Here is a 13,271-nt window from a genome sequence, read left to right on the forward strand (position 1 = left end):
AATGTAAATAACGTGGGTCACCTATTTTCATCTTTACAGTAAATTTCAATCTGTTATAGCTCGTCAGAATAAAAAGTGATAATCATGATTAAAACGTTTTCTGGAAGCTATTGGATTGTAGATACAAATTCATGTGAATATTTTGCCAATCAGATGTTGTGACGTCATCATATGGCCAGTTGAATTCAAAAAGTCATATTTTCATCTCTTGCGTAAAAGTTCATTGCGTTTAAACGAGAGCGCATCTCACTTTTACGTGCCCAAAATTCTTCAAATTTGTTTTAATGTAATTATTTAGATAATTATCTTCTAAAATTGTTATCTTTATATGTCAATTTGATGACGTCATCGTGTTAATAATTAGATTTAAAAGATGGGTCTCGTAATTTTGTCTATGCTACACTGTATATAACATATACAGTTTATTCTGTAAAATACTGTTATATGATGTATGCTACATAAATAGGTACAATTCAGCACTGTAAACATATTTATTTCATGTCATAGGATGGCATAATAATTGTCGAGGTTCATATGGTTAAGAATGTGCATGTTGCGTTTGTGCGGATAACCCGAACTCGTCAAAGTGACGAGTTCAAATCTAGTTGGTTATCCGCAACTTAGTTGCGGATAACCCATGTGATTGTAAATATCTTTTTTTTTCATCTTCTTTGTTATTCTTCTTTCTTTCCCGGATTTTTGTCTACAGCATATCCCCTATTGCTTGTGAACATAACTTTGTATAACTTGGTAAAAAGATTGACATTGAAGTGTAGATGTGCAGCCAAGCTTTTCGATGATGTCAGATCCGCGTTGCGTAAGTTACGCGCGATTTTATGAATTTCTATAATTGATCATAACTTTAGAACCAACAAATATTCTTTCATGAAACTTAATAAAATTATAATTCATATCATGGGTCAACTTTCTATGGATTAAAAATGGCATGTTTCACAAGAAGTTACGCGTGCACGCGCATTTAAAATTTCAAAATGCGCAAAATTAATTTCTAATCAACTTTCTACACTGATCATGACATTTTGAGCATGTCAAAAATTCCCACGCGCGCGAAAAAAATTACGCGTAAGGTGCGCGCGGAGCATGAAAATTATGTGTTTTTCTCTTGAATTGTGATTTTACAGCCTATCGTAGTCATTTTAAAAAAGATTGACATCATTTCAAATTAAAATGACGTCATACGAACACGTTGATTTAGACAATTTGCGCGCGTTTTAGTTGCAAAAGTGACAACATATTGTCAAAATTATGCCTATTTTTAATCTATTATAGCTCCTCAGGATCATCCATGACCCCCAATTTTTTTAATTTAATATGTTAGCAGATATGTTGTAGATATGAATTCATGCAGAATCTTTACCCCTTGGATGTTATGACGTCATCGTATGGCCACACAAATGTAAAATATAGGATTTTTTACTCTTTCGTTATTGCTCATCACATTAAATAGAGCGCATCTCGCTTATACGTATTCCATTTCCTCAGATATTTTAATACTATCTAGGTCAATCAACTATCTTTCGCATGAGTTAAAAATATTTTAATTTTTATGACGTCATCATGTCTAAAAATGTAAATAACGTGGGTCACTTATTTTTATCTTTACAGTAAATTTCAATCTGTTATAGCTTGTTAGAATAAAATGTGATAATCATGATTAAAACGTTTTCTGGAAGCTATTGGATTGTAGATACGAATTCATGTGAATATTTTGCCAATCAGATGTTGTGACGTCATCATATGGCCAGTTGAATTAAAAAAGTCATATTTTCATCTCTTGCGTAAAAGTTCATTGCGTTTAAACGAGAGCGCATCTCACTTTTACGTGCCCAAAATTCTTCAAATTTGTATTAATGTAATTATTTAGATAATTATCTTCTAAAATAGTTATCTTTATATGTCAATTTGATGACGTCATCGTGTTAATAATTGGATTTAAAAGATGGGTCTCGTAATTTTGTCTATGCTACACTGTATATAACATATACAGTGTATCCTGTAAATACTGTACTGTAATATGCTGTATGCTACCAAATAGGTACAATTCAGCACTGTAAACATACTTAATTCATGTCATATGATGGCATAATAATTGTCGAGGTTCATATAGTTTAAAGTATGTGCATGTTACGTTTGCGCGGATAACCCGAACTCGTCAAAGTGACGAGTTCAAATCTAGTTGGTTATCCGCAACTTAGTTGCAGGATAACCCATGTGATTGTAAATATCTTTTTTTTTCATCTTCTTTGTTATTCTTCTTTCTTTCCCGGATATTTGTGACCAGCATATCTCTATTGCTTGTGAACATAACTTTGTATAACTTAGTAAAAAGATTGACATTGAAGTGTAGATGTGCAGCCAAGCTTTTGGTCGATGTCAGATCCGCGTTGCGTAAGTTACGCGCGATTTTATGAATTTATATAACTGATCATAACTTTAGAACCAACACATATTGTTTCATGAAACTTAATAAAATTATAATTCACATCATGGGTCAATTTTCTATGGATTAAAAATGGCATGTTTTACACGAAGTTACGCGCGCACGCGCATTTAAAGTTTCAAAATGCACAAAATTAATTTCTAATCAACTTTCTTCGCTGATCATGACATTTTGAGCATGTCAAAAATTCCCGCGAGCGCAAAATAATTTACGCGTATGGTGCGCACGGAGTACGAAAATCATGTTTTTTTCCCTTAAATTGTAATTTTCCAGCCTTTCCTAGTCATTTTAAAAAAGATTTACATCATTTCAAATTAAAATGACGTCATACGAACACGTTGATTTAGACCATTTGCGCGCGTTTTAGTTGCAAAAGTGACAACATATTGTCAAAATTAAGCCTATTTTTAATCTATTATAGCTCCTCGGGATCATCCACGACCCCCAATTTTTTTAATTTAATATGTAAGCAGATATGTTGTAGATATGAATTCATGCAGAACCTTTACAACTCGGATGTTATGACGTCATCGTATGGCCACACGAATGTAAAATATAAGATTTTTTACTCTTTCGTTATTGCTCATCACATTCAACAAAGCGCATCTCGCTTATACGTATTCCATTTCTCCCGAAATTTTAATATTGTCTACGTCAATCAACAATCTTTCGCATGAATTAAAAATATTTTAATTTTTATGACGTCATCGAGTCTAAAAACGTAAATAACGTGGGTCACTTATTTTCATCTTTACAGTAAATTTCAATCTGTTATAGCTCGTCAGAATAAAAAGTGATAATCATGATTAAAACGTTTTCTGGAAGCTATTGGATTGTAGATACGAATTGATGTCAATCTTCTCCAAAATTCTTGAACGTCTTATTTATGACAGAACATACACATTTCTTCAGCAGAATAACATATTATACAAAAATCAATTTGGCTTCCGTAAGGATCATAACACATCTATTGCACTTCTTAAATTAACAAACGAGATTGTACAAGCATTTGAAAAAAACAAATTAGCAATTGGCCTTTTTATCGATCTTTCCAAAGCATTTGACACAATAGACCATGATATCCTAATGACAAAATTATTTAATTATGGAATCCGTGGCCCTGCGTATAATCTTTATAAAAGTTATCTGACCAACCGTTACCAATGCACTAAATTTAAACAATCCATATCCGATCTCCAACCCATTACATGTGGAGTCCCTCAAGGATCCCTGTTAGGCCCTCTACTGTTCTTGCTATATATAAATGATATTTACCGATCCTCAAATTTACTTTCATTCCTTTTATATGCAGACGATACCACCCTCCTATATACTGACACAAATTTAGACTCGCTCCTTAAAGTTACCATTGATAGCATACCCAGCATCCTTGATTACTTTTCTGCAAACAAGCTCTCCGTAAATTTTAAGAAGTGCAATTTTATGATTTTTCGGAATTCGCCCAAACCACTAGTAGGATGCCCAAACCAACTCCAGTTTGGCATTTACCAAATACCATTAGTGAATAAAACAAAATTTCTTGGGGTCTATTTAGATAGTAGATTGACCTGGAAAGCCCATATTAACGAAATCGAAAACAAAATATCTAAAAGTTCTGGTATTATTTTTAGACTTTCAGCATTTATTCCTCAAAACATCCTTCGTACTATATATTGCTCCCTTATTCTTCCTTATCTCCACTATTGCAATATTGTCTGGGGGAACACTTATCCGTCGTACCTAAACAAACTTCTTTTACTACAAAAAAAATGTATTAGAAACATTTCAAACTCGCCTCCAAGAGCCCACTCAGATCCGTTGTTTGCATCCCTTTCCCTTTTAAAAATTTACGATATAAATTGCCTTCAACAATGTATTTTTGTATACTCTTGGTTAAATTCCCTAATCCCCGCTCAATTTCAACCCCTGTTCAAATTCAATTTCAACTATCATAGTCATAACACAAGAACCTCAAATAAAATACATATTCCATTACACAAAACACTATCTTTCCAACATAACATTCAGTTTTCAGGGCCAAAATATTGGAACAACTTACCCAAACACATAACTGAATCGCCAACAAAAAAACATTTCACTTTTAAGCTAAAAAGGCATCTATTATCCACATATAATCACTGAATCCTAAATAATATTAATTCAAATTTCATTGATATTTTCAATCGGTTTTTTTTGTTTACTTTGGTTTTTTTTATGTTTTTTTGATATTTTTTATTTTTTGGCAGCCCACCACAAGTTTACACTTTCTGGGGTTCGCCTCTCTTATTTAAAATTGTTTTTTTACAAACACTGTTAATAGAAAAGAGAAGAGAAATAAATGTTCTGAAACTCAATGTGAATATTTTGCCAATCAGATGTTGTGAAGTCATTATATGGCCAGTTGAATTCAAAAAGTCATATTTTCATCTCTTGCGTAAAAGTTCATTGCGTTTTAACGAGAGCGAATCTCACTTTTACGTGCCCAAAATTCTTCAAATTTGTTTTAAAGTAATTATTTAGATAATTATCTTCTAAAATTGTTATCTTTATATGTCAATTTGATGATGTCATCGTGTTAATAATTGGATTTAAAAGATGGGTCTCGTAATTTTGTCTATGCTACACTGTATATATATAACATATACAGTTTATTCTGTAAAATACTGTAATATGGTGTATGCTACATAATAGGTACAATTCAGCACTGTAAACATATTTATTTCATGTCATAGGATGGCATAATATTTGTCAAGGTTCATATAGTTAAGTATGTGCATGTTGCGTTTGCGCGGATAACCCGAACTCGTCAAAGTGACGAGTTCAAATCTAGTTTTTCTGTATTATTCTTCTTTCTTTCTGTCATTTTTGTGCAGAGCGTATCTCTAAAACGTGTAAAGTTAACATTTTATAACTTTGTCAACATATGGGCAATCACGTGAAGTTGTGCTTTCCTATAATTGAATGACGTCAGAGTTGCGCAACATGACTTACGCGCGTTTTTATGAATTTCGCGTATTTAACATAGATCGAAAACCATATAACAATTTAAATTGAAACTTAGCAAAAGTCTAATTTATATCGTGCGCTAACTTTTTGTGCACTAAAAATGGCATGTTTTACACGAAGTTACGCGCGCACACGCGTTTAAAATTTTACAATGCGAAAAATCAATTTCTAATCAACTTTCTACGCATTTCATGTCATTTTGAGCATGTCAAAAATTCCCACACATGCGCAAATTTTTACGCGCGTGGTGCACACGTAGCGTTAAAAACGTCATTTTTTCGAGTGATTTATGTTTTTCCAGCCTTTTCTAGTAATTTTACCAACTTTTAAACAATTTCGACTTTAAATTACGTCATACGAGCACGTAGAATATGATAATTTGCGCGCTTTTTTTATAAAAAACTTCAAAAATTCGTCAAAATTAAGCCTTTTTTTAAACAATCGTAGTTTTTAAACTAAACGGTAAAAATTATTTTTATTAAACATTCTGGAAGTTGATGAGTTGTAGATATCAGATCATGCATTAATTTGGCTAACTGGACATTGTGACGTCATCGTATGGCCACGCGAATATGAAATTTAGGATTTTTGTATCTTTCGTCATAACTCCTCACATTTAATAGAGCGCATCTCCACTTATCCGTTTTCCATTTTCACCCCGATTTTGATATTGTCTAGGTCAATGAACTATCTTTAGCATGAGTTAAAAATATTTTAATTTTTATGACGTCATCATGCCTAAAAATTTAAGTTACGTGTGGCATTAATTTCATCTTTACAGTAAATTTCAATCTGTTATAGCTCGTAAGAATAAAATGTGATAATCACGATTAAAACGTTTTCTTGAAGCTATTGGATTGTAGATACAAAATCATGTGAAAATTTTGCAAATCGGATGTGGTGACGTCATCATATGGCCAGTTAAATAAAAAAAGTCGTATTTTCATATTTTACGTCATAGTTCATCACATTTAAAAGAGCGCGCATCTATATTTTATGTATCCAAATTTCTTCTACACGTTAATATGTTGTTGCTGAGATAATTTCCTTCCAAAATTGCTACCTTCGCGTTTCATTTTAAAACCATCAACATGTTAAAAATTGCAATAAATAGCGGGTCCCGTAATTTCCCCTATTCTACACTGTATGTGATATGTATACAGATTACACTGTGTATACTATATATGAATCAAAATAATAGAATTCAGCAATAACATATCATAGTCTTCAGTTCAGGTCATAATTCCATAATCTTTTTCCGTGTGCAATATTCCAACGTATGGCGTGGACGTGGCGTTTGTCGTGCGGATAACTAACTCGTCAAAGTGACGAGTTTCATGTCTAGTTATTCTTCTTCTTTCTGTACACTTTTTGTTTAACAATTATCTCAAAAAGTTAAATAACAATGATCACAAAAATTTTACAATGTCTTTCAAATACTTTAACTTAGCCATAATAAGCTTTTCAGCGTGATCACTCATCCGTGACGTCACGTATACGCCATTTTGTGAAATCACATTATCAATCATATGTCCATAATTCATTATCACATATTTATGAAATTCACTACACGTAAATTTCAGGTTAAGGTAAAAAATATTAGCAAATAAAAACTTGCGCGTCTCAGGGTCATGCACGTGAAATCGCGCGTAAAGATTTTAAAAAGCTCAAAATTAAGTTTTGATCAATTTAGAGCATGAATTAGGCCATTTGCGTGTTTCAAAAAATTACTGCGCAAAAACATGTTTTTGCGTACGCGATTCTTAGAAGGCATAAAAAAAGTAAATTTGATGTATAAATCACATTCTACTCACAATTCTTAGTACATTCACCGATCTTGAGTCCATTCCGACTTAAAATAACGGTATACGAGCACGTTAAAAAAGACAAAATGCGCACATTAATTTCACAAAAGTTCTGAAAATGGTGAAAAATATGTCTTTTTTAAAATGAAAATAACTCTTCAGAATGCATGATGACTCTATACATTTTTCCAACTTCTTCCTTTCTTTTGCAAAGGCATTTTCCTTTATACTGCTTCATATATTCTAAACCCTTTTCAGGTAATTTTCTTTCTCTGGGTTCCATGTTAAATAAATACACAAATCAGCTATCAATAACAAACAATGAAATCATATAAAATTACTTCTCTTTATCTTGATTTCTTTTCTTCATATATCCAATATATTAAAATGTAAATAAAATTCCAAAACAAACATAAAGTTACTGTGTAATTTTATTGCCGTTATGCAATAAATTTGGTAGTAGTCGCTGTTTCTAAAACGCAGTAGACAAACAACAATCAATATATTTGGTCATTGTTTAGCACATTTTGCTAGTACACAATTCCTTTTGGTGGAACTCATTCTTTCACAATAATGTTTTGATAAATGAATTTGTTACTAACCTCAGATAATTTTAGACAAACCGTGCAACCATGTTTCATGATGAGTTGTGATAGTGCTAGACTATTAATTACTGTCACTTTTCCAAAGAGAGTGAGGTTTAGTTTTTTCCATGAATTCAAAATTTGTTGAGTTTAACCATTTTATCATTTTAATCTGTTTCAATGATACTTTCATCATCTTTTACAAATAATGTGGTACCATCTGCATACTGAAAAATGTTTATATCATGATTGTCAACATCTAATCTCTAATTAGTCTATTTTCTCTAGTATTATACAAATAATGAATGTTTATGAGTGTAATGGTACAAATAATGCCATGAGGTGAATGATGAAAGGTTATATATCAACGAGATGCCATTATTTGTACCATTACACGAATATAAATCATTCATTATTTGTTTTATATAAAATCTAAATAGATTCCTGTCATTTAAATCAAATAAAAGGTAGACCTAGCCAAGGCCTACAATTGATTCACATTGATTAACAGTAACATTTGGTTTTAAATAATTATATTAGATATATTATTATTATTTATATGGATTTTATAAATGCACCGTTATGCACTGTTATTGTTAATTATGTCAACAAATGACCAAACAATCCTAGGCCTAGCAAGGCTAAAATGCCTAGGCCCAGCCTAATACGAACAGGCTTAGGCCTACTACTAGGCCTAGGCTGAAAGACAGTAATACGAAACTTTGTCAGGCAACTGGAATTAATCCAGGCTAATTATGTTTTTTCCAACGATTCCACATCTTGTAGAGATGTTACCATTAATTAATCAAAATCCTAAAAATGGTCTGAAGCTAATTTAAATGCCTTTTTGAATGAAATTAGTACATATAATATATCTCCAAATCGTACAATAGTATAATGTTTCTATGATAAGGGAATTTCCAAAACCAAACTTCCTAATTTCATAAAAGGTCTTTCAATACTGTCAAAGGCCTTTTTGAAGTCGAGCAATCCTTTCTCATTGTTTCCATCTACATACAGTAGTCAATTACATCATGAACCAATCTAATATTATGACCAATGGATCTACCTTCAATATAACCAGTTTTTTCTGAGCTTACAATGTTAGGTATTACTTTTTGTATTATTTTGGCTAACACATGGGCTGCTATTTTATAGTCAACATTGAATAGGCTGGATGCCAGTTTGATAAATTACTCATGTCTCCTTTTTTATATATTAAACTAATTATATTTAATTTTACTTGATTTGAGTGCTGCGTTTGATACGGTAGATCATAGTATTCTGATTGAGAGGTTGCATGCTTCTATTGGTGTTGAGGGATGTGCACTAAGATGGTGTCAATCATACTTGGCGGACAGACCTCAACACATTTGTATTAGAGAGGCAATCTCTCAACCTAACACTTTTAATCTTCTCTGTTCCGCAAGGATCTGTTTTAGGTCCACAATTGTTTACAATTTATGTACATCCTATTTGTGATATCATTAAGAAATATAATCTTAGCTATCATGTTTACGCTGATGAAACTCAGTATATATCGTTTAAACCTACCATGATACAGATAGAATTATCAATTGATTTGCTTGAAAAATGTATCTCTGAAATTCGTGTCTGGATGGCCAAAAACTTTTTAAAACTTAATGATGATAAGACTGAGTACATTCTATTTGGTTCGCAACAACAATTAGAGAAAATTCCATCTAGGAGGGTTTCCATTGGTAACTTCTGTACTGAAAATACTACACAAGTTAGAAATCTTGGAGTAATTCTGGATGCTAATACATGACAATGACGGCTCATATTTCTAAAATTACTTCTGCATCGTCATATCATTTAGGAAATATTAGAGGCATCAGAAAGTACTTAAATCATGTAGCTGCTGAGCGTCTCGATATGTGTAACTCCTTGTTATTTGGTCTCCCACATAAACAACTGCATAGGCTTCAGCTCATACTAAATGTAATTTACGATCCAAATAAGTTGCTTTTATTTCAACCGAAATCTCACCACTCGTTTGGAGATCGTGCTTTTTCTATTAATGCTCCGCGTCTGTGGAATGACATTCCTGAATGGATTAGGCATTGCCATACAATTAATTCTTTTAAAAAATCATTAAAATCATACCTTTTTGCTGAGGCATATGGTATTAATGAAGCATAAACAAACAGTGTTGTGATTAGCGCCTTGAGCACTTTTAGTGGATATGTTCACTATATAAATTGTTATATTATACTGTATTATATTATATACCACAATTTTGAGTTGGAGACAACTCTTTATGTACATAGCTTTCATTGAAGCAACTAACAAGAATACCTTAATATCTTCCCAACAGCATTTATAGAATTCAAGAGGTAGGCCATCATGGCCTGGGGATTTATTATTATTCATATTTGTAATTTCTTCTAAACATTTATTTTCAGTAAGAACACTGTTACATCAATTTTAATGACTTATAATTAGATGGATTGAATGAAAACAGTATTTATCAAGGAGATATAGAAACCAAAAATATATTGAAGTTATTTAAAAAGCTTGCTTACCAATTCTGTGTTACTGTTAACGGTTGAAATTGAAAAGTGGTGTTGTTGCCATTGTACACATAAAGATTGTGCGCCTAGCATAGGCCTATGCTGTTATTAAACTTGTCTCTGTATTTCAATTTAATATGCAACTTACAGTTAGAATAGAAAACAGTAGTCGAAAGGAAAATGATATTATAATGTTACCATTATACCATTGAGGTACTTTAAAACAAGTTTAAGTTTGTTTATTTCCTAGGACTAGCTACTGTAGCTAGTTAGTCAGAATCCCGCCAGAGACATTTTTTCATACAACTAAAAAATACGGAACTTTCGCCAATGAGCTATGCTCGATGCGATTATGAGATCATGTTCTGAATATGATCACTGTTTCTATAATTTACAGTACTAGAGGGTGAGCTCGCTTCGCTCGCTCCCCCTCTAGGAAGTGTAGACGATGGTTCTCGGAATGATAATGTTCTTCTTTTACGTTTTCTGTCGGTTACCATTATTGAAAATGCTTGACATTCGTAAAACTAAACTATTCTGTTTCACAGTGTCTTAGATGATTAATAACATTTTAAAGTATAGTCTTTATTATTTGGTAGGGCCCTTATATGGCGGAGGTGGGGAGGCGGAGTTCATTTGACTCGAGGGAGGGGCTTATTCGAGGGATATATGTTAAATTTTTTAGTTTTAATAATATGGTAACATTTATAATCAAATGAAATCCTCTATCTAATAGATATGAAAAGTGGTAAAAAAGAATAACAAATGCTTGGTAAATTGTAGATAACAGTTCGATGAATTCTACTACAAATAGTATAATTGTGTTATTATAAATGTGGATGGAATGGACGGGGGTGTGATTATTATTCAAAGTGATGTTTTATTGTAGAGGCGTTTATTTAAATAAATATCATCCTAATAAGTATTAATACATTATTTAATTTAAACATCTTTTGAAACTAACTGCCGTGACTGAGTGGGCCATTTCGGCCCAAGAAAGAAGACATTACGGCTTGCAACATGGGCAGACATCTCGGTCCTAACAGGACACAGATAGCCTACAGTTATTCCTGCCAGCTTACTTAATAAAACTCAGCTATCGGGATTTCACTCGATTAATGTCTTATCATCAAATCTTCCTATGTAATTTTATAATACTATTCCCCACAATATATTCCTATTCTTTATGGCGTATATTTAATTTGATCTTTATTAATTTGCAGTATAATTTTTATTTTTTAACTACTGTACCTTTCACACGCGCGGTCCGTTCCTAAAATAAACAAAAAACTAAAATGGCTATGACTAATGGCCAACTTAAGCTCCAGTCCTACTATAGTATCTGTTTTTTTCTTCCGTCTTCCAAAGGGACACTGTATTGATTGATGGAAAGTGCCTGTTTCCAGTCACCTTTAGGGTCAAATCTATTATTTTAACTGCTCCCTTGTGTATAAAAGAGAGAAAATAGTTGAAACCAAGTTGCTGCAAGGTGAACTTATCATAAACCCGGAAATAACTTGACCGCCAAGAATTGAAATTGAGTAGAAAATCTACTGTTGAAATCATAAATGTTGTTAAAAAACTCTTTATAATATCTTGCTAAGATAGAAATATGGAAAAATAGCGTCGAACTGCACATTAATGTTATCAAATCTACGTTTCGCGGTACATCTGAGATAGATAAGGTAGGTATCCAAGGCGGAGATTTGTACCGAAGTTTTTGCATTGTGCTCGCCTATGTCAGAATTAACCATAATTTATATATAGATGATTTATATATAATTTACACAGTGCTATGCAACACAATTGATTTAGATATAATTTAATTCTTGTAGATAATGGATGAAATACCTGATAAGAGTGAATTAGATATAAATAGATGTGAAGATTTACCAGAGGTAACCGTGACTAACAACAGAGCTTACTCCTCATTGCCAGAAGATATTGAAGGAAAGTAAGTGTAAATCAATAAAACTAAAGTGAGTGTTTTTCCATGAAGTTAAAGCTACGTTCAGAAATCACAAAACCACCAGTGAAAATCATGTCTTTGATCATCACGGATAGAATTTACAAGTCTTGTTTTATTATGTCTATTCCGGGGTTTAATGTACCACAGAACAAAATTTAAATATGCTTTAACTTTTTGTATTTTGTTTTATAGTGTCAGTTTTGTGAACATCAATACTTTCTATCAGTACAAAACAAAACATTACCTTTTTTAGTACAATATTTATTCGAATAAACGCCCTGCTTTGAATAAACACCTCCCTCGTAAATATGGTACAGTATTAATTTTACGGTAGGCTAGGCCTTTTTGGTGAATTAAAAAAAAAATAATGGCCTTAGTGCCTTCCAATTTGGCATTGCTGCCCCTCAAATTAACGAAAAACCGGAGGCAACTGGCCTTGCCCCTGAAATACCCAAATTCGAGGCCTGTTAAGGTTATTTTTAATCAATTTTTACTTGCCTAAATTAAGTTTTATCATCAATAATTTTAACAAAAACAATTAATTGTATGTATATGAGCAATTTAGGCATGATATCCACAAAAAAAATGCATGTAAGAGGTGAATCTCAGATGCTATGAATTGGTGGAAAATCCTATTGTCAACACATCTAAATCATGTGTTAACATGTGTTTACACATTTCAAGAAATTGGAATTACACTACAGATTGTTTTTAAATGTACATGCGTTCATCACTTGTAAATTGATTTTTTTTCTAGACCTCCATGCCCATTTGATGATGCTTTCTTTCTTTCTATACTTACATTTTCTTGGTGTAGTAAATACTTCTTGAAAGCAATTAAGACAACACTCGAGCAGTCTGATCTATTCCAGATTGTGGAGAAAGATTCAGCTAAAACAAATGCTAAAATGT

The 13,271-nt window shown here is 32.3% G+C and overlaps 2 protein-coding genes across 2 annotated transcripts in view; one reads left to right on the plus strand and one right to left on the minus strand.

Moving 5' to 3' along the window:
* Positions 1 to 13,271, minus strand: part of LOC144842685 (beta carbonic anhydrase 1-like) — a 307,431-nt gene that overhangs the window by 212,205 nt on the left and 81,955 nt on the right. The gene's annotated exons all lie outside the window — the stretch shown is intronic.
* LOC144842620 (ATP-binding cassette sub-family C member 5-like) overlaps positions 1 to 13,271 on the plus strand; it is a 79,605-nt gene that overhangs the window by 12,912 nt on the left and 53,422 nt on the right. Inside the window, exons 2-3 of the mRNA XM_078699079.1 lie at positions 12,226 to 12,344; positions 13,117 to 13,269. Coding sequence (XP_078555205.1) covers positions 12,226 to 12,344; positions 13,117 to 13,269 — 272 coding nt within the window. The remainder of the gene's footprint in view (positions 1 to 12,225; positions 12,345 to 13,116; positions 13,270 to 13,271) is intronic.

Source organism: Antedon bifida, chromosome 5, assembly GCF_963402885.1.
Source record: "Antedon bifida chromosome 5, ecAntBifi1.1, whole genome shotgun sequence".
In the NCBI taxonomy this organism is placed as follows: Eukaryota; Metazoa; Echinodermata; class Crinoidea; order Comatulida; family Antedonidae; genus Antedon; species Antedon bifida.